This window comes from Mesoplodon bidens (genome assembly GCF_964165515.1).
Source record: "Mesoplodon bidens genome assembly, chromosome: 11".
NCBI lineage: Eukaryota > Metazoa > Chordata > Mammalia > Artiodactyla > Ziphiidae > Mesoplodon > Mesoplodon bidens.
The window spans coordinates 99769744-99791973 of NC_138167.1; the positions used below are offsets into that span (position 1 = coordinate 99769744).

At 45.3% G+C, this 22230-nt stretch overlaps 1 protein-coding gene and 1 long non-coding RNA gene across 4 annotated transcripts; one reads left to right on the top strand and one right to left on the bottom strand.

Annotated features, from left to right (window-relative positions):
- Positions 1 to 1440: 1440 nt before the first annotated feature.
- Positions 1441 to 3830, top strand: PHLDA1 (pleckstrin homology like domain family A member 1). Its single transcript, XM_081248292.1, has 2 exons — positions 1441 to 2881; positions 3324 to 3830. The coding sequence occupies exon 1, from the start codon at positions 1740 to 1742 to the stop codon at positions 2853 to 2855; it is 1116 nt and encodes a 371-aa protein (XP_081104418.1). The 5' UTR covers positions 1441 to 1739; the 3' UTR covers positions 2856 to 2881; positions 3324 to 3830.
- A 10016-nt stretch (positions 3831 to 13846) lies between these two features.
- Positions 13847 to 21756, bottom strand: LOC308625041. 3 transcript variants are annotated; one of them, XR_014017040.1, is made up of 4 exons: positions 21632 to 21756; positions 20629 to 21537; positions 15735 to 15949; positions 13847 to 14790 (listed from the first exon to the last, which is right to left on the bottom strand). It is a non-coding gene; the product is annotated as an uncharacterized lncRNA (long non-coding RNA). The 3 variants fall into 3 exon arrangements; XR_014017041.1 differs by having other exon boundaries at positions 15735 to 16100; XR_014017042.1 differs by having other exon boundaries at positions 15735 to 16100; positions 21356 to 21537; positions 21632 to 21753.
- Positions 21757 to 22230: the final 474 nt, after the last annotated feature.

Genomic DNA, 22230 nt, shown 5'->3' on the forward strand with positions numbered 1-22230 from the left:
GTTTGTATAGTATCAATTTTCCATATGAAATGTCTTTCCCAACTACACCTGCCCTCAGAGACTCTGAATTACACATTTAAAGGAAGTATCCTTTCTAAATGAGCTGAAGAATGGCATTCTGTTAAAAAGATGAACAGCTGGTCATGTGGAAATTCTCTGGAATGCTCACTTGTCCTGCAAAGGCAGGGGAGAAACTGAGATGTTAGGTGCAGTGTTTGTCATTCATTGGTATACAGAATTTTTTAAAAATGTAACCTTTTAAAAATGTAATCATGTAAAGAAATCTTTACATGACTTTGCCTTTCTCCTTAAAAGAGTAATCCATCAACAATGTGAAGGCCGTGAGAGCCCACTAAGTGCAATTGAGTGGGTCTCAGGATTGTGCTGGAATTGTCCCATTTGCTGAAACATTGTTCCTTAGATTAAGATTCAGGACCCTCCCGTGTTTAAAAGTTACCCTCCGTTCTCGATTACCTTGGGATAAACCTGGAAGTCCTTAAGCGTGACGCACAAAGACTTTGAATCTCTCTCTGCTCTCCAAGCACCTCTCCCTTCTCCGCCTTTGAATTCTTTGTTCCAGCCTGATGCAACTAGATGAGCTAAGCTCTCCCTTCGTCCTTCTTGAGTTCAAGTAGCAGCCTTTCCTCTTACCTTGGCCAACTCTGACTTATCCACCACCGATTTATTTCTTCTTTGTGTAATTCTTCGTATTTTCAGGGTCGGTACATAGTTGGGGTTCTCTGTTTACTTAATACATTTCCCCCAAGAGATTTGGTCTCGGCTTAGGCTCTTTATTCTGCCTTGTTTCCCAGAATTTCTATAGACATTGTTTAAATGGAGTAGGAGGGAGCTAGGGGCGAGTACCGCATTACTTTCCCCAGGTTACAGATAAATGAGATTACAAGAGATCTGACCCGTTAGGCGTTTGCAAAGAGAGGGACCCGCGGAGGCTAGCCTGCCGTTTGGAAGGCTAAACTGCCTCAAAGTGTTGGGACCGGGCATTACCTGAATTTGTCGTTAGAGCTGAATTACTTTTGTGAGATATTGCGGGCTGTACGGATGGGTCAAGAAGGAAGCTAGAGCGCTTGTGTCACGGGTAAAGATTGGCAGTGCCCGCGCTCCTGGCTCGAGAAAAGGAAGGCGAGATGCCCTCCGAAGTAGTCCCCTTCCAAACGGGAACAGGCGGTAGCGCTGTTGCTTTAACAATCGCCCCTTCGGCTCCAACAAGAGCTAGTTAGTGACCGTAAGCGAATGTGAGTGTAAAGGCACCGTGTCCTCTCGGCCTTTGTGCACTAAGATGTTTACGTAGTGTCCGGGGGAGGCACGCTTCCACGGGACTCCGCGGCTCGAGAGCCTCACCCCCAGGCTCCTTGCTCGCCCAGGCAGCGCCAATCCCCAGGGCTGGGTTCCCGATGGCAGAGGGTCAGCTTGGCGTACCAGGCACTGTGGTAGCTGTACCCGTCCTCGCAGCCCCATCCTCATTCTATGAGGCTGTTAGCAGAGAGCCCCACCGGGAGGAGAGGCGGGACGGCTGGGGATGGCCTCTCGGCGCCTCGGCATCCTTCGCTGGCCATCTCGGGCGCCCTCGGCTGTGGCCCCCGGCGGAGGAGAGGAGTTTCCGGGGCTCGGGTCCCTGCAGCCATCCCGGGGAAGGAGCGCGGAAGCGAGTGGGCGGCGAGAGGCGGAGCAAGGGACGCGGGGGGCGTGGACGCGGCCGGCTTTGGAAAGGCCCCAAGTTAATGAGGCGTGCGCCGGCGGCGGAGTGCCTTTCGGAGCTGGGCTTTCCCCCGCGGCGCGGGCGCCAGGAGCCGCCTTTTCCGCTGGGTGTCACTCGGGGGTGGGGGGGATGGCCCATTCAAAAGCGCCGCGAGGGGGCCCAGCCAGAGCCCTTCAGTGAGCGCTCGCAAGAGGACGGCAGAGGCCCGGCGGCTCGCGGCTCCCGGACCTTGTGGCGCATCAGGACGCGGCTGCCCTGCTGCCCGGACCCCGAGGAACCGCCGCCGCCGCCGCTCTGCTTCCTGCGCGTTAGCCTCTTCTGCGCGCTCCGGGCGGGCGGCCGCGGGAGCCGTTGGGGCGAGGACGGCGCGCGGCTGCTGCTGCCCGCCCCGGCCCGGGCGGCTGGAAGAGGAGAGGCCGAGCCGAGCGGCGGCCCCCCCTATGCCGGGAGGATGTTGGAGAGCAGCGGCTGCAAGGCGCTGAAGGAGGGTGTGTTGGAGAAGCGCAGCGACGGGTTGCTGCAGCTCTGGAAGAAGAAGTGCTGTATCCTCACTGAGGAGGGGCTGCTGCTCATCCCGCCCAAACAGCTGCAACACCAGCAGCAGCAGCCCGGGCAGGGGCCGGTCGAGCCATCCCAACCCGGAGGCCCCGCTGTGGGCAGCCTCGAGCCGCCCGTCAAGCTGAAGGAATTGCACTTTTCCAACATGAAGACCGTGGACTGCGTGGAGCGCAAAGGCAAGTATATGTACTTCACTGTGGTAATGGCCGAGGGCAAGGAAATCGACTTTCGGTGCCCGCAGGACCAGGGCTGGAACGCGGAGATCACGCTGCAGATGGTGCAGTACAAGAATCGTCAGGCCATCCTGGCGGTCAAGTCCACGCGGCAGAAGCAGCAGCACCTGGTCCAGCAGCAGCCGCCGCAGCCGCAGCTTCAGCCCCAGTCCCACCCCCAAGCCCCGCCGCAGCCGCAGCCCCAACCCAAGTCCCAGCCGCAGCCGCAGCCGCAGCCGCAGCCGCAGCCGCTCCATCCGTATCCGCATCCGCACTTGCGTTCGCACCCACATCCGCACCCGCACCCACTACCGCTCTCGCAGCCGCACGGCCACCGGCTTCTCCGTAGCACCTCCAACTCTGCCTGAAGAGGGCAGCACCCGGGCCAGACGAGGTAAGGTCCCGGCAGCTCGGCTCCCGAGGGAGGTTCCGAGGAGTGGGGCTGGGGGTGGTAGCGGTAGGAAGCCTTTTCCCCCGTTCGGATCTTGGGTGGAAAAATGAGAAATTAATGCAGGTTTCTGGGAGGCGGAAAGAAGGGAACAAACTGGAGCCGGGAGAGGCGGGGCAGAGAGGGGAGGGTGCGGGGTTCGGGAGGCGCAGGAAGTTCTCCTGATCGCCCGCCCGCCCGCCCACGCTGACCCACGCGTGTTCACTGGTGCGCTCCCCAGCGACGCCGCAGCTTCTCTCCGTGTCACCAGCGCCACTTGAGTGTGTCTGGGGACTCGAGGGAGCGACCCCGGTGTCCTTCTGAGCTCGCTTTGTCCACGGGACAGGCCCGAAGAGAACTGGGTCTTGTAGGAGTCCGAGCCACTTCAATCCGTGTCATTTCTTTCCAGGTTGTGAGGACTTGAGGAAGTGGGTCGAGCACCTTTCTATTGTCTTCACTTGGATCGAAAACAAAACAGTCGCCCCGCCCGCACCAGACCAAGTAGTTTGGACAGAATACGACCGATAACTTGGCGATTTCCTCTTATTCTGCATAGTCTTCATCACAATGCAGGAAATGATTTCGAGTCCAGAGGCTTTATTTATGAACCTTTGAGAGGATCTTCCAGTATGGTGGACCTTTTAGGAGCGATGATGTACTGTAATGTTATTTTAATGTATTTTGATTTATGATTATTTATTAGTTTTTTTTAAATGCTTGTTCTGAGACATTTCTGAATGTAGGCCATTTTCCAAAAAAGAAACTTTATTTTCAAAAACCTATTCCCTAGTAAGTTCTAATCTTGGGAAAGAAGAAAGTAAAAGGGTGGTGAAGGGAACACATCAAGAATTCTTTTTCAGAAGGTCTGACACTTAAATGTTATACCAGGTGGTTGAAATTAAACTCTGTGATACTATGTGGAGTTTTCTTTCTTCTTCTTTTCTTTTGAGTTTCTTTTTCCTTCGACACATATTTTGTGTAGAATGGAAGTTTAAAGAAGCTAAATGTTCATAATTGTGTAATTATAAAAATCGAATTGCTTTTTCTAAAAGGAAATCAGTAGTAATGATAGCTGATTCAGAATATTTCAAACATAACCCAGCTGATGGCAAGATGATCATATCCTGAATATACAAGGAGGGCTGGGTCTGCTGTAGGAAAAGGCTTTCTTAGATTATCTATGTGTGAAGGGTTTAATAAGGAGTTTTCTATGATTTCTCAGTATGAATGCATTAGGTGTTTCATTTCAAAAAACATAGTGGGGGAAAAGAATTATTCCACTTGTTTGAGAGAACATTTGTGCTCTTAACCACAATAGATATTACCCTTCTCCAAGAGCTTTGCACACTTGATGTGAACCACATTTTCTGGCCCTTTTACTTTGTTCTAGAAGCATATTCTAGAATCTCATAGTTTAAAATACAGTTTGTAAATATTTCAAAGGACTAGGAGTCATAGCTTTTTGTTTTCATTCTGAGAATAATGTTGATCAGAGACACCAGCTGTTTTGCTTTTTATTGCTCTGTGAGAAATCCAAGGGTTATATGTTTTGTTGTTAGGTTAGCTAAACTCAGAAATTGAAAAAGGAAGGACTGGATAAACACTGGATTTGCAGTAAGAAAACAACCCCAGTCTTGTTTTAGCAGCGACTTGTTCAGGAGTCTGGGGGGTTGTTGGGGCAGGGGAGGGGGAGGTGGGGGAAGAGCATGTGCTTTTAAAGGTAGAACAAACCCTCTTCTGTGTTAAATCAAAAGGATGGTCAAAATCCACAAGGGCAGATGCTACTTAAGTTTAAAAAGAGCCCATAGATGCTACCAAATCCTCTTGCGGCTGAAAATCACTTCCTATCTGCCTAGCTTTACTAACGGGTCTCTGTTTACCATCATCTTTTCTGCAAAGTCTTGATCAGTATTTTTCCAGCTTCCAAATTGGAATGGTCAGTATTGGACCACTGCTAAGTTCTGTAGTCAAGAAATGAAAATAGAATTTCATGCTAGAGATATCTTTATTCTCCCTCCATCTGAAAAGGAGTTTCAAGGTCAAATTACTTCTCAGTGCAATATTTAAATGACTGAAATTTGAGATCATAACTCAAATCCAAGAAGTGGTGGGGGAAATAAACGTCAACCAAATGGCAAGCAGAATTTAAGTGAACTCCCACTTGCAGAGGCTAAGTTGCAGTTGTGAAAAAATATATATGATGGGCATCTCAGAGCAGATCTCAAGAGTTCTTAAGTCAAGTTCGGTTTGATTTCTTTGGAACCACTGCTGTGCTTTTTAATAATGCCTCATTGTACTGTCATTTTAATACATGCAGATCATGTAACCCCAATTAAACCACAGCTTTTTTTCCCAGATGGAAGGATTTTTCTTTCAAATTCTCATGCTATAAAAAAATTAAAATCCATACCAAATACTTTTAAAATTAAGATTCTTGTAGGCTTTTAAAGGCACTTGTATGTTGTTAGCTTGCATACCGGCTAGGTACTGTTGTCAAAAAAAAGTATGCCCAGGCTCCCTCGTGGCTGCTGGAATTTTTTTCTTTCTCACAATGGCTCTGGTTTGTAATGTGGCCACCGGAATCGTGGTTCCTTGTATTATCTTTCCACAGCCCTTAGTCCTTGCTCTGCTGTGATATTTATATTGAGTTGACCCTCTTAGTGACTCTCTAGTCTGAACCCCTCTTAGCATTTAACTGTGAAACCTCAGAAATTAGAAAGGAGAGGAGGAGCATGGGATTTTTTCTTTATTTAACACTTATTATGGCTTAATAATTGTTCCAACACAACAACAACAAAAAACGAGCATACTTAACAATACTCAGCAAAGCAAAATACAAATGCACATCATTTAATGTGTTCGTGGCTCTATTTTACCTGTAAGAAAATGATACAAACCACCTAGGGTATTCTGAGGCCTGACAAATCACCTTCATGGGGAAAGGTGATTCTTCTTTCAACCCAAGAAAAGGAAGAAGGAGAGGACAGGTCCAGTAGAAAACCCACCCCTTAAATAAACATAAAATGTAAAAAGTTGGAAAATTAAAAGGAATGTCCCATCTGGAAACTGAACTTTTTGTCTTTGAACTTGTGTTGGCACCAAGCCTCTTACACAGCGAGTTCAATGACTATCTGTTGGGACAAATGAAAGAAGGAAAAAATGTCTAACTCCCCAGCACCCAGGAGGGCGATTTCTCTGGCCTCACACAGTGCTTCCTTCTCTACTTGCTCTCATGCGATTCCCTGAGGACAGCTACCACTGGGACCGGCTATGCATCATGACGGAACTCCTTGGACATACTTTCTTAGTGGAGATCCACATGGATCTGCGTATGCCCTACGGGGAGTGCTGAGGTCAAAGAGCGAATGGCTATAAAGGGCCCTTTCAAAGTGAACGTTCCCCTCATAGAGGAAGGGGGATTCTCTCATCATGTAGAAATCAAACCAACTTTATAACTTCATTTCACGTATTTTTTTCAATGGAGGTTAAAAAAAAAGAACGAAGCCCAGTTGTTGCTTAAAAGAGCTCCTCTTAACACGTTAGCACCGTTAGGAAGTCTGGCTTAAGCTGAGAGGCCCGTTTTAACGCTGTATTGCTCTCATATTCCAAACACTATTTCTCTTAAAGACTCTTCATTTAAGTCTGACACTATATGAGTTGTTGCCAGTGTGTGGGTTCAAACACATCACTTGTTTTCTGTCCCCAGGGAGAGTGACTTGGTTTTAGCTTGGCTCCAAGTGTTTACAGTGTCACGTTCAGTGGCAGGTTTACAAGAGGGATCTAAGACTTGAATGAAACTGGAGCAATCTCATAGAAAATAGAGCTTTGTAGGATGACGATGGGCCTGTGAACATTCCTTTTCCTCTTTTTTTTGTAAATGTCAAACTAATTCGTTTTTGCTTTACCAGTAAAATGCCCTCAGTAGAATAAAATTTAAATTTGGGAATTACAGAGCTCGATGAATCCATCAGCGATTCTTTCAAGAGAAATACACCTATTTACCTAAAACAACCTAAGATGTATTAATTGTGGAACTGGGTTGGATGGGTTTTTAAGAACTATTTTCTAAATTCTTGACACAGTTTAAAGGGTGAATTTTGATCTGTGGTGCCGAACAGCCAATCCAGATTTACATAAGATTGGATGACAGAGTGATCTGTGACTTTGTTGGCAGGACTCCATCTGTCAAATGGAGTAAAGGATCTAACAGGGTTTCCTGGAAAGGGCATTATTGTCCAATGAAGGAAGCAGAAGCACCCTGGACCATTAGATGCAGCTGCGTAAAAACTACCTGTTCTGAAGCTGGCCTGCTGGTGATCAGCTGGGTGGGGAAGCAGATTTTAACAACAGGTGGTCCTTCCAGACCATTGTATTTATTTTGAGAAGAAAGATAAGACAATTGTCTGTTACATTCCCCTGTCAACCTTCTGCTAAAAATTTCAGAATATGCAAATACGAGCTTTGAAAAGCAAGCATCACCATGTACCAAATGCTTTACAAACTATCACATTTGTGAACTTAAATGAAGTGGTCGTCATTTGTGTAAATATGTCTCTTAAATGATTTTGGAGAGATGTGATTTATTTTTCGTATTTTCAAAATGCATTCCATTTCAAATAAAGTATCTGTCAAGATGACTGACCTGTGGACCTTTTGAAGGCCTTGTTCACCAGTCACGTGCGCTGCATGTACCTGTGGGAGCAATGTTCTAAAGGGCTTGGCCATTGTAAAGGCCATGACCACTCTGGGAAGAAAAAGACGATCTTCTGAGGTTGGAAATTTATTTTAAAAATTACCTGGTCATTTTGAATATAGGGTATAGAATTTCACTCAGGTTATTTGGTGAAATAATTATTGCTTTTTGAATGCTAATGAATTTGAGTTGAATTTTTCCATAGTGCCCAGAGGACAAGAAATGGTCCCTAGTGAATTAGCTTGGAGGCAATTCCTTCTTGAGTTCCAGAGAGATTTGAGTCCTAGGTCCCTTGAGAGGGTGAAGACTTGACTCTAGGAGAATCATCTTTCAAGCCGGTATCTATAAAGCTTCCTGTTTTGTGTTGAGAGCAGAAGAGAGACTCGATTCTTTTTTCTTTTTTAAAAATATTTATTTATTTATTTATTTATTTATTTATTTATGATGCGCCACATCTTAGTTGCGGCACGCGGGACCTTTAGTTGCGGCATGCAGACTCTTAGTTGCAGCATTCATGCGGGATCTAGTTCCCCTGTCAAGGGACTGAACCCAGGCCCCCTGCGTTGGGAGCGCGAGCACAGAGTCTCACCCGCTGCACCACCGGGTAAATCCCGAGACTCGATTCTTTAAAGGAATATGGCATATCTTTACTTACAATCTCCATTGGCATCTAAAAGTGTTTAAATCTTCAAAGACTTTAAAATAGGAAATTTGAAGGCATTTTTTATCTCTTAGCATAGCCTTACATTGAGAGCTTCGTTACTTTACAGTTTTGGTTTGGTTTTGTTTTCTTTTTTCATTTGTCCTACTTGGTCATGTGGAGGTTTTCTTGCCCTTTCGGAAGTCTGAGGTCTTCTGCCAGCATTCAGCAGGTGTTCTGTGTGGATCATTCCACGTGTAGATGTATTTTTTATGTATTTGTGGGAGGGGGTGAGCTTCATGTCCTACTCTTCCGCCGTCTTGATGCCTCCCCTGTTTGGTTTTGTTTTTAAAGAAGAAATGAAATCTGAGAAGGCAAATTACTGCCGTTGTGAGGGAATTTCAGGGGTACAATGTGAAATAAATGTGTGAAGCAGGCGGTAAAGCAGGGTTGGTAAGAGTCGGGATTTATGAGTACACGGGTTCAAGTCCCAGTTCTACCACTTACAGGCCGTGTAGAGCTTGAGTTACTTAACTTCTTGGAAACTCAATTTCCTTCTCTGTAAAATGGCGTTAATAAAGGTTCCAACCTTCTGGTTATTGAGAAGATTTAATAAGTTAGTAAAAGTGCTTAGAACAGTGCCTGGTGTGGCTATGAAAGGAAGCTTCCTGCATTTTAGGGCACATAAGCAGGTTTGGAGATCATTATAACCATGTGAATATATAATATATGGTGTTTTAAAGCTATGAATTGTATTTTCTGATACCTCAGCACTTCTTTTAAATTGTAAGAACAGTATGATGGCAACATTCTTGTTTTCAACTTTGAAAAAAGACAAAAAAGTCATTATTTATAGTACTACTATTTTCATTTGCTTATCACTTTCCAGTCTCCGTTCACATGCTTATGTATTTTAAGTGAGTTACAATGAAACAATCAGAATACTCATATATGCATCTGGAGAGGATGCTGTGGTGCTCCACCCAGATTGCCACCTGAGGACAGAGAGGGTACTCAGTCCCCACATATGAGACTGTTGGTGGCTGTCATGATGTCAGTTAGCCCTTTCCCTGTCCTCAGCCTTGTCTCAGGGAGCGCTGCCTTGCCCTAGGACATACCCCCTCCTTGGGTGCGATTGGTCTGTGGGGAGTTGGGTAAAGACCAGGCCCCGTTGTCTCAAGCCGGACAACTGTGAAGGGCCATCCCAGCTCCCGTGCTCCCTGGAGCAGTGGCCGAGGCCTGTCTCAACAAGGAGGTGGCCTTGTAGTTCAACTCTCCCTCCGCCCAGTCCTCCTTCCCTCGCTCCTTCACGGGTGAGGTTCTCAAGAACACCCCCAAAACCTCCTGCAGTCAAACATCAGAGTGTCAAGAACCTGTTTCTCAGGGGATCTTGTCTATGACTCTGTGTGTGTGTGTGTGTGTGTATTTCCACCAGCATGCTTCTGTAGGAAGGCTGGTGGTGGTGGAAGGGGGTCTACAGCATAATGATTAACCTTATGCTTTAGAGTAGTTGCTCTCAACCTGGAGCGATTTTCTCCCCCAGGAGACTTTGACCATGTTTGGAGACATTATTGGTTTTCATAACTGGTGGTAGAGGTCAGGGATGCTGTCAAATATCCAACAATGCACAGGACAGTCCTCCATAACAAAGGATTATGCAACCCAAAATGTTAGTAGTGCCAAGGTTGAGAAACCCTGCTTTAAAATCAAAAAGTCTTGATTTTATTAGCTGAATTCCCTTGGGCAAGTGATTTAATTTACTTTAGTCTCAGTTTTCATGAGTAAAATGAAGACAATGATTGTACCTGTCTCATGGAGTTGTGAACCCAAAATTAGGTAGTTCGCATAATGAGCTGTCACTGTTCCTGTCACAAAGTAAGCATTCAATACATGGTAAATATCACCCTCATTATTATTTAAAGTGGTAATTTTAATGACAGAATAATATCCCATTGAGTCGATGTATTATTTCAGTCATTTGCCTATTGTCATCTAGTGAGTTTCTGTTTTCATGCTGTTTTCAACACTCCTGCAATAAATATCTTCATGCATACATCATATTGAGAAGAACATGAACTTGGATTCTAGTTCTGACTTTGTTTAGTCTTTTGACATTAATCTCTGAGCCTAGTCTATTCATTTGTAAGTGAGAATAACAGCCTTGCCCTTGGGGGGCTATTATGGACATACAGTGAAGTGGCAGTGAAATCTACATGAGTTCAAGTCCTAGAGCCACCATTTAACCACCTTACTCACAGTGAAGCATTATGTAAATGAAAATATTATTATCTGGATACCATTTTAAGAGGGATTAGATACTATATCTGTATATTTATTATACTTACATATCTAGATCTAGATATAGATATTGTATGTGTGTATAAAACACACATGTGTATTCCAATCCAAATAATTTGGATTTAAGAAATAGGATGTTATCACAACTAGAAAAATAGCATCCAGTAATCCCTAGTTTTTTGTAGAACTTGAGCCAAATTTATATTTGTATTTAAGTGGAAGGAATCATATGAACACAACATTACAACTGTCTAGAATTATTGACACAGAAAAACCTGAGTAATGAACTCACTGGCCACATGAATCTATTTAGCAAGCTGTTCTTCCTTGCTTTGTTTCTTTCTCAAAGACCTTGTTGGAAACCTTCACCACATAGAAAGGCAATAAATGCCATGGCATGGGTGCTCTTGACCCCTGGCCTTACCTGCCTACAAAGTGAGTCAGGTTATCAAAGATGGCACAGGGTGGGGCAAGAGGGCTTTGAAGATTTAGATGCTCTAGGGTGGGCTATAGATGTAGGCAGGTCTCCTTGGTCTGAAGGTTGTTCTTCAGACAGGTTGTTTTATTTTGAAGGGATTGTTAGGACCTGAGGACAGAAAGGACCGCTTTGTCACCCCTTAATGCAGAGTCACAACTGACTGCTCTGAGATAGGGTCCGTGTGGGAGTGACTTGCTCCCTGCCCCGGGCATTCACCTGAAGTATTGGATGGTTAGTTAGATGCCAGAAATGAAAACTTGAAAAAATAGTCGACGTGGTTATTTGCATACTCTCAAACCCTGCCAAATTCATTTCTAGCAGAGTGGGCAAACACACTCCATAGTCCTTTAAGACCTGACAGCCTGTGCTTCTGAGGTAACTGATAAAGGAGTATTCAACTACTGTACAGAAGGCAACAGGAAATGACTCTGGAGGGGTTTCAAGGGTTTAATGAAGTCACTGTCCTCCTTTGGCTTTTCTTCTGAAGCTGATAGTTCATCCAGTTCAGCTCCTTTTGAAGCTGGCAGTTCAGTTATTTTGCAAGTATTTTGAACTTCGGTGTAACAAATTCTGCCGAGTGGTGTGGCTGACTGTGTCAGGGCTGACTCGTCACCTCAAAAGAGCAGACCGGCTTTGTGAGTCATCACAGTCAAAGAGGCCAAACTTGTAATAGTTTTCGGCATATTCTCTTTCTAGTTTTTAGCTGCTGGAGAGATGTTCATTTTTACAAAGCTTGGTTCCAGTTTTTAAACACATACCTGTTTTTAATGATCCTTCCAAGGAATTCCCAGTATATATACATTTGTGGGTATGTACATCTATGTATGTATATATGTGTGTGTGTGTGTGTGTGTGTGTGTGTATATTTGTACATACATATACACTTTTCTTGCTAGTAACGTTCATGGCCCGTGAAGGTGGGATGGTCAGTTTCTTTGTTGTGGAACTTGACATCTGAAGGATTTGAAACTGCACAGAGCAGAGCTGGCTTCCTCAGAGCTTTGAGCATCCTGCTTTGAGGGTTAACCCCACCCTGCCTAAACCCCTATTACAAAGCAGTGGTCTGTGGTGGTGCCAGATCCCCTTTGTAATTTCCTGTTGCCGTGTTTCGACACCACCACTGAAGGGAATGACTGGTCTCTGTGGGAGACGATTCAGTGACTTAGTCTTAGTTTCTTACAGCAAAGGAGATCCTTAAGGTAGACAACAGTGTGAGTTGTGTTTGCAGGCGTGAGAGTGAATCTTGTCCCTGCCACAATGCACTGACTCACTATAGAATAATTGTAATTATTGCCTAGGGTTCTAGTTAAAATCCCTGATGCCTGTAAAAAGTGCCACATAGCTACCACAAGACTGAGCTGCATGGCTGTCTTGACAGCTTGTGGACCCTGGTTTGTATTTGCTTTCTATACAGTGGTGAGCAATAATACCTCTTCTCTACCTGTATAAATGGTAAGTTGAGATCAGAGCTGAAAACAGAATTTTAGGAGTTTTGATAAAGTCTCTTCCATCTCTCCCCTTTCTGCAGAGGAAAAAAATGAAGCTAAGAGGGCCAGTGACCTGCCCCTGGTCACACAGCCAATTAAACTCAAAGACAGGATTAGAACCCAAATCCGGCTCCCTTGATCCTTAATTAATGCTCTTTCCACTGTGGCACTACTTTGTAAGGCTTGGAAGATAGTTTATGTAAATTCAAGATGTTATTCTAGCAGATAATCACTCGAAGTATTCAGACATCACATCTCTTCCCCCCCCAAAATATAAATTTTTACTTAAATTATATAAACTGTCTTAAGGGGTTTATAGATATTGAAAATAAGCTGTTTAATTCTACTGTTATACTTTTAAAATAAATTGTTGTATTTATTTATTCTTGGCTGTGTTGGGTCTTCTTTGCTGCGCGCGGGCTTTCTCTAGTTGCGGCGAGCGGGGGCTGCTCTTCATTGTGGTGCGCGGGCTTCTCACTGTGGTGGCTTCTTGTTGCGGAGCACGGGCTCTAGGCACAGGGGCTTCAGTAGTTGTGGTGCACAGGCTCAGTAGTTGTGGCTCGCAGGCTCAGTAGTGGTGGCTCGCAGGCTCAGTAGTGGTGGCATACGGGCTTAGTTGCTGCACGGCATGTGGGATCTTCCCGGACCGGGGCTTGAACCCGTGTCCCCTGCATTGGCAGATGGATTCTTAACCACTGCGCCACCAGGGAAGCCCAATTCTACGGTTTTAAAACGTGCTTTGTGACTTAGTCTTTCCAAATATAATCCACGTGGGTTAAAAGAAACCTTAAGCAGGAAGAAAATTCACAAAAGAAAGCAATGTTTTGAAATGGGCATATTTTAAAATACAGTTGTTAGAATATAGTCTTTTTCAAAAAATTTTTGAAAATCATTTATTTAGAACCTGGGCTAAAAAACTGCTTGCAGTTTATTTTATCACCTGGCTCCTAAAATATTCATGGAATGTTTCTGGTGTTACTAGTCACCTCCACATACCCCCCAGGTCTTGAAATTATCTCGGGAGCTGAAAAGTTGAAATGACTTGAATGTTTATACGGTTACTTGAGGAAATAGCTCACTGGCTTTTCTAGCTTCTCTGTGTAGGTGTCAGGAGAAATATTTCCTGAAAAACGTTTATGGAAGGTAATAGATCCACAGGTATCCATGAAATGCTGACAGGTCGGGTGGTAAAACTTGTTGCTGCTCTTCCAGGGAATTAGGTGAATGTAATTAACACAGCCCAGAATTCCATCATAAATAACAGTTTACGACCTACCTAGGACATGAAATATCCCAAACTAGACAACTTGGACAAGATTTCAGAATTTGTAACCTTTAATGAGATGACAGGGGAGAAAAAAAGGAGAGGGATCCCTCATAAGTGTATGTACTCCAGAATCCAGTAAACAGGTTTTTAATTCAAAATTACGTGTGCACCCCGGGTGACGTCATTATTTCCTCTTACGTAAAATGACCTTTTACAGGACTTCATTCATAGCACTTGGCTCCGGAGTCACAGCATTTGTCACAAGGCAGCGGGTTGCCTGCTTGTTCTTCATGCAAGTGATGACTGGGAGGGCTTGATAGGGGGTGATGCTGACAGCCTCTCTCTGACAGCAGATTGTCAGCATTCCTGACCGGGGCACTCCAAGAGCCTGGGAAAACACGTTGATTTCAACATGGCTTTAAAAACAATATCCAGTTGAACCAAATGACTGCATAAAATAGGTACTCAGAGCAGCTTTTGTGGGATTAGCTGGTTCTTGGTGCCCCTAAACAAATTCATGATGATGTTGGTATCATAATCAGGGTACCCTCTTATTTATATGCTTTTAACTTGACATATAAAATCAAAACTCTTACTTCAAACTTATTGCGCAGAAATTGACCAACAGAACAGGAATGAGAGACAAAGAGTGTGAATTTGAAGTATGGAAAGAATCAGATCTGAAATGGGAGGGTGTGAGTTATAAGGGTTGGCAAGAGGATTCCACCCTCCTGATAGGCAAGGCAGGGGGACCCAGGCAGGCCTGGGAAGTGAAGAGATCTTGCAGGAAAATGGAGGGGAAATGAAGACGTTTTTCTAAAAAACGTCTTCAATTCTTGCTTTCCCCAAGTAGCAATGAAAGTTTCTGTTTTTCTCAGGATGTAAAGTTCCTATGGACCTTTGATGAAGAACACTACGTTTTAAAAAGTGAAAATATTTTAGAGGAAAAGGGGAGTGAAGAATTCAGCTTTCTTCTCTCTTTTGAAGACTTTGTTTCTTCTGTAAGTGGGTCTCTGAAAAAGGAAATTAACACAGAATAAAGTGAAACTTCTGCGAGTTTTCTATAGGCTCAAAGCTCTTAAGAAACATTTTCTGTAATTTGATTTGAGTTTGAAAATCTAAGTCATTAGACTATTTCCTTCTAGATCCTAACCTTACAGTAAGGAGTGTAGTGTATGGCGGTAATCGTACCTCTCCCACAGGATTGATATAAGCAATTAATTCAGGCAAGGTACCTAAGTGCTTATGCTAGTGCCAAGTGCATAGCAAGTGCTCCATAGAGAATGGCTACAATAACAACAATGAGACAGTGCGAGGTGTGTGATGGGGCATGTAAGACAGTTTGGGGGGCCAGAGGCCAGACTTTCCATGGTTTTGTTGCACATTTTTTTTGGTAAAAAAAGCTAATGTTTTATTAATAGCACACTTTAACAAAACTGGTTGCTAATTCAGATATAAATAAAACAATATGTACTTTAAAATAAGAATTAGGAAATACAGACACCTATATAAAAATTGGAACTATTTCTTCAGGTTTTATCATATTGATAAGTCTCATTCTACTCAGCAGATTTAACTGAAAAATAAACTTAAAACTACTTTTTCTGTAAGTAGAAGGTGCTTTAAAAAAAAATTATGTGCAGGGCACAGTGGCAGGCCTGCAGGGATACAAGTAAGAGTAAGTTGTAAGCTTTGCTCTCCAGGAACCTACATCAGAAGCAAAGCTTCGGAAGATGAGACATAATCCTATCGCTGGTGTAGTACTAGTCATAGTACTTCATAGAGTATTAGTAATAGAAGTAGCAGCAACTAACATTTATTGGGTACTTACTAAATGCCAGGTCCTATACCACATGTTTCGTATGGATTATTTTATTTATTTATTATAAAGATCAGCATTGGATTTGATTGTGTATAACAGGTGATTCCAAATAAGTGTATTAAGATAAAGACTTACTTCTCTTTTATCTGAAAGACGTCTGGAGGTGGGTTGTGCAGAGCTGATATGGTGACGTTTTGGACCCAGAGGCTCCTTTTACCTTTCTCGTCCACCATCTTTGGTGTACAGGGCTTGTATCCTCACAGTCCAGGATGGCTGCTGGAGTTCCAGACACTGTGTCTGAGTGCGAGACGGGAAACAAGAGGAACTGGGCGTAGAGCAGAAGGGAACACCTTGGAGATAAATAATTCTTTTCAGAGACATGTTGGACCCCCATATGATGGCTTCCCATTACTGCGTATTTTCTGTCCAAAGTTGCAAGGAAGGCTGGAAGTGTATTCCTTCAGCTGGGCACATTGCCATCCCAGACAAAATCAGGGTTCTCTGAGCAAAGGACAAGAGGAGAGTGGTTATTGGGAAGGAAACTAGCAGTCTCTGCCATAGTTCTCATCACCTTCCAGTTGGTAGATGAGAAATTGAGGATTAAGAGTTGGAGACATTTACCAGCCAATGGTGGGACCAGGATTGTCATCCAGGAGTCTAACTCCACTGCCTTTGTGTTTGATGTGCCCATGTGCTGGCATGAAAATGAAAATAGACCTCTCACAGAGATGGGAAGATGCTTAGAAATATTAGCTTAAAGTCTTTTACATACTTTCACCATTCTTACTAAGGTCTTAACATTTTCATTTCAGACACGGTACTGTTTTAATGGTGTTCAATTGGTTCTTTTTTTTTTTTTTCTTTCACTTGGTTCTTTTTTACATTTGAACAATTTAAATAGAACACAACTGATTTTTTTTTTTTTTTTTTTTGCGGTACGCGGGCCTCTCACTGTTGTGGTCTCTCCCGTTGCGGAGCACAGGCTCCGGACGCGCAGGCTCAGCGGCCATGGCTCACGGGCCCAGCCGCTCCGCGGCATGTGGGATCCTCCTGGACTGGGGCACGAACCCGTGTCCCCTGCATCGGCAGGCGGACTCTCAACCACTGCGCCACCAGGGAAGCCCACAACTGATTTTTAAAACAGAAATATGTAGTTGCTTTCTGTGTCTTCATGTCGGAGTCATATTGACATTGGAGAGAGAGAAGAAAGATCTAAGGTTCTCAGGAATCTGGAGCTCTAAAGCTAGTCTCCATCAGTGGTGCTTTTCCAGCAGCCAGCTCTGTCTATCACCGTTCATAGATTCCGTGACAAGATCCAAATCAGGGAAACAGAAGAAGAAATGAATGCTTTTTATTCATGCTAAACAGGAGGAGTACCTTAGCGTTTATTCTACCCTGAGAGTTTCTTATTCTTTAAAAGGGAGTTTCTTCAAGGGTCAGCAAAGAGTAGTAGAAGGAATCCTGGACTCTAGGCTTGGCTTGGCTGCTAACAAGTTGTGAGAGCCTAATTAGATGATTTTTGCCTCTCTGGATGTCAGTGTTTTGTTTTGTTTTTGTTTTTGTTTTTAAATTGAAGTATAGTTGATTTACAATGTTGAAAGAATGTGTATATTCTTTTTCATATTCTTTTCCATCATGGTTTATTACAGGATATTGAATATAATTCCCTGTGCTATATAGTAGGACCTTGTTGTTTATTTTATATATAGTAAGGACTTTAGTTTCCTCATCTTTCAAGTAAAGATGTCTCAATTGCTCCCGTTCAACTATAATATTTATAATCCTTAGATATTTTTGCCTCAGTTGCCTTTGGAAAAGAGTACAGACTTTGCATTTGGAGGACATGAGTTTGACTCTTAGCTTAGCCCCTCATAAACTGTGTGACTTTGCACAAGTCACCTAGAGTTTTTGAACTTCAGCTTCCTCACCTGTCATATGGGAATAATGAAACCTGTCCCATAGAGCTATTGTGAGGGTTGAAATAAATAATATACGTGAAAGCACTTTGCACAGTAGAAGATGATCACTAAATGTGATCGATAAGTATGTCATTAACCCATACTAGCTCTTCCTTTTTCGTGCTTAATGCTTAATATCTACTTTATACCAAAATAAAGAAGAGAGAGAGAGAGAGTTTTTATGTCCTCTCTGCGTTGAGAGAGACAAGAAAGGAAGGGGTTTACAGTCTGTACCCATAGATCAAAAAATGTTTCTTTTCAGTTCATCTAGCGAGTTTAGATACAACACCAAAGACCTCTTTCCCCACTGGGAAGCCTGTGTCTATTCAGGCAAAACATCTAGGAAGAGTTTGTCTCCAGTGTCTGCTAAAGAGCATCCCTGTCTCATGACCTCTTCATTTCAATCCCTGGAACCACGGACAGCAAAAATCTCTAACAACTTACAAAACCATCTGTCTTTATTCTGTGCTTTACCCGGCTCCTTCCTTTGGGAAAAAGAAAACTACAACAAGGCATCGCTACTCTGGGGGGTTCTGGTTTGGGTTTTGTTGTTTTGACAGCCCAACGTGCCTTCAACTCAACCTCTTCCGACTCCTATCCAATGAAAACCCAATGGTACAGCGAGATCTACTGATCGGAGTGATGACAGATACTAAATGATCCAACTACCTGATTACGCTCTAAGGTTGGAATGTATTCTCACATGATCTAGAATTATTTTCTACTCCATGGCCTGAAATGAAAATGGGTGCTTCTGAATGACTTGATGTAGGCAGAAAATGTGTTTAAGCTGAATCTTCTATTACTTTGAACACACTAATGAGCTGCGTTTGACTTCAGTAATGTAACCAGGGAGAATAATGATTGAGGGAGTAACACAAATTGAACAATAATAGTTGCTATTTTACGAGCATTTATTTTATGACAGGTTCTTTATCATAACAGTGCTATGAGGTGTAGGTATTATCTCCCTTTTACTGATAAGAAAACAGAAGCTGACGGAAGTTAAGTAAGTCCCCAAGATCAGAAGACAGTGATACGGGACTTCCCTGATGGCGCAGTGGTTGGGAGTCCTCCTGCCAGTTGGGGGGATAAGGGTTCAAATCCTGGTCCAGGAAGATCCCACATGCTGCGGGGCAGCTGGGCCCGTGCGCCACAGCTACTGAGCCTGCGCTCTAGAGCCCGTGAGCCACAACTACTGAGTCCGTGTGCCACAACTGCTGAAGCCCGTGTGCCTAGAGCCCGTGCTCTGCAACAAGAGAAACCACCGCAATGAGAAGCCCGCGCACTGCAACGAAGAGTAGCCCCCGCTCGCTGCAACTAGAGAAAGCCCGAGCACAGCAACGAAGACCCAACGCAGCCAAAAATAATAAATAAGTAGATAAATTTAGAAAAAAAATTTTTTTTGCAAAAATAAATAAATAAATATAAAGAAGTCAGTGATGCAGATCTGGGAGACTCCAGAGGCCCTTAAGCCTTCCACAACTTCCAGCCCTTCAGAGTGAGAGCAATGGGGGAGTCCAAGCCCAGCAGGGCTCACCTTCCTCAGGGAGAGCGGGGCCTGGCAGACGGCAGCTTCACGGCCACTGTGACTTTCTGGAGGAGAGTGCCTTGTCATATGCCATACCCTAGTTTGCATGTTCTCTCCCCAGACCACCCTGCAAAGCAGTCTGTGTGCTTTGAAGGCATCATTTTATTTATGGAATGATGAGGTTGTGGATCAATGGGAAAAGACATAAAGACTAGTTTCACTTAGCATTTATTCAAGGAAAACACATGCCTTTGTAAGGAATGGAATGGATGACTTGTCTTCCAACTACAACGACAAGGATTACTTCCTTGTCATCCCAGAGACCCCCACCTTGCCGAGGCTCAACCTTGGGCCATAACCGAGGAAAACACATGAATCACGGTGAACGGAAAGGCTGGTGGACGACTGTCCAGCCCATGGAGTGAGGACACCGGCACAGAATCCAAGCAGAAAGGAGCTCAAATCGAGGCAGGGGGATGGGGACTCAAGAGCTGGTCTACTCACCACTCAGCCTTCACCTGGGTCTCACCATCCCTTGAGTTCATTAGGTTTTTTGGGGTTTTTTTTTGGGACTTTGTCAAAGTCTCCTCTGGCCCTCTTGCTTCTCCCTTTCTAGGAAGATAAGCCCTTTGAGGGTCTTTGTGGCATCGCAGATGTGATGCTGCCCTGTAGCCCCTCCTTCTCTGGCTCTCATCTGACTGCACCCTACCCACAGGCAGGTGCTCCAGCCCCAGTGGTGTCACTGGGAGACCCCTGAGGTCGGTTTCCACCAGCTCCTTCAGGGTCCCTGGGCATTACTGGGTTCAGGTCCAGCCCTCAGGGCCCGGGAGGTGAAGGCAGTGACCCACACGGAAGGGGTGCTGAGGCTCAGCGTGGGAGCACAGAGCCCTCTCCTTCCAGCTTTGTGTCTCATTTGCCTTTAGAGACCGCACGGAGCCTTGGATCAGAGCTGCCTCTCAGTGTGCAGGCTGAAGGCGTAGGCAAGGCTTTGGAATACATGTTGCTCCCCAGGTCTGAGAGCCACCTGCTTGCCCTAAAGGACCCCTTCCGTCTCCCTTTGGGAGGAGGTGGGGGGTTGCGGAAGACGTTTTCCTAGGAGGATGAGTTTTCCAAGGAGTGTAGAAGTTATAGAAAGGGCAGAGATGTGAAAAGCAGGACAGGCTTTGCCGGGAAGCAGAAAGGGGAGAGATTCTGAGTGGAGATGCAAAGCCCAGCTCTCGCCAAGAGAAGATGACGGGCGAAGAGCCGGGAAGCGTAGTGAGGACGCGTCCCCATTTTCACCTGTTCTATCTGCACCTTCTAGAGCAGCTGACGGCGCTGCCCAACAGAGAGCATCTTCCTAAGCGTTGTGTCTCCGTACTCCCCACTCCGCCACACCTTGGTCTGCCTGCAGCCTGCTCTCTCCAAGGCCCTCGCCCTTGATGTCTGGACCGTCCACCTACCGTGTGGACGGGGACCGCACCTCTGACTCCTGCCTACAGTCTGAGCCTCTCCCGGCCCACTCCACGCCATCAGCTCTGGCGCACGTCTGACCACTTACCATGAGGGTGCTCAGGGCAGTTCCCAGAAGGAGGCTGCTCTCGTGGAATGCCTGGGCCTTGAGAGGGCCAGGATTCCGGGAACGGAGCAGCTCCGTTCTCCTCGGTAGCAAGCAGGTGCAGCTGGCGTGTGTGATACCACATCACCAACAAAGAAAGAGGCTGGGGTGGAGATGAGGCTCAGTGGAGAATCAGAGTCACAAATGGCTGAGAAAAGACGGAGGCCCAGTGGGGAGCTGCAGGTGGGAGTCAGCACAGGCGACAGGAAGGGGAGAGGAGCTGACCTTGTCCTCGTGAGGGTCGTGGTGCTGTTAAGAAATCCGAATGTCCCCGGATACCCCTGACGGCAGAGGTAACTTCGGTTGGGCAACAGTGGTGTTTGGCTTGGCTCCCTACCCACTTAGCTTTCCCTTCTCGCCTCCTTTCCTTTGAAGGTCTAGACAGCTTGTTGGATGCTTGGTGTTGACCCTTCAGTCGAAACCATTATCAACATGACTCTGTCATAGCGTCTCAGTTTGTCCCTCCCGTGGCCACCAGGACCTTTTGAGATTCCTGGAGTTGAGTCATCCACTGAGGACCTTAGAAAGGCTTCCCTGCGCCGGGGCCAGATGTCATTTGACAGCAAACGTGATATTCAGGTGTCTCATCATAGGTCCTCTTGCAGGACCTGCCCCGAGCTGCCTTCCCTCCCGGGGTGGCCCCTGATCATCAGTTCATCTCCTGTCTTACCTCCTCCGCTCTTCCAGGACATCAGGAGAGCGTCTTCTGACCCTCTTTGCTCAGGAGGGTTAGTCCCAATCTCCTAGGTGTCTTACCGTCAAGACCAAAGTCCCTTTGCTGCTTCTCCTGGGAGGCTTAGGGGTTCTTCACGCAGATAGAGGAATCCTGGTAGCCTGTCCCATTTCTCAGAGCTGCCAAAACAAGCATACAGATTAATACCCTATAGTGACGTGTAATTTAAAAAGTAAGTAGCAAAAGACTTCTTTATGTGTGACTTGTAGATACCAGGCCAGACTTGTTTTTAAGCAAAAAGCATTTCCGTGAGGCCTCCTTAGGCCCTGAGCTATTTTTGAGGTTGAGTGCTGGGATCCTTTTGAGCCATAAAAGGCAGAGTCCCTCTGGGCACACTGGACCACCCCCAGAGTTACCAAGTGGATTGCAGAGGCATTCCAAAGAGAGGCTGGGAAAACCCTGACAGGAAGTATTCCCAGAACGCTGTGCTCCCAAAGTCCCTGTCGGCTAATGATTAGGGCATAACTGTAAACACAGCAGAAGAGCTTCAAAGAGGAGCATTCTAGAGCCGGCAAAGAGGAAAGTGCCTGCCTGGCTTCTGTCGACTCAGCATCCCCCATGCCAGGGTATTCCAACTTGAACCAAGCACATGCATGTGTTCCGTTGCCCAGGGCCGTGTTTAAACCCCAACTGCAGCCTCCAAAACACCCTTGCCTAGCGTGTTCCATCTCTCTGCCAGATTTCCCTGAGGTTGGAAAGAAGAGAGGAGGCAGGGACATGAGAAAAGGGGATGGAAGCCAAGGTGGCTGGGTTCCTGGACCCCCTCTGACGTCCACCCAGGGCAGATTTCTGGTGGTCACAATCTAGTCTCA

Bases quoted from the DNA above. Each gene is read 5' to 3' on its own strand.
- PHLDA1 (XM_081248292.1), top strand. From the start codon at position 1,740: ATGAGGCGTGCGCCGGCGGCGGAGTGCCTTTCGGAGCTGGGCTTTCCC.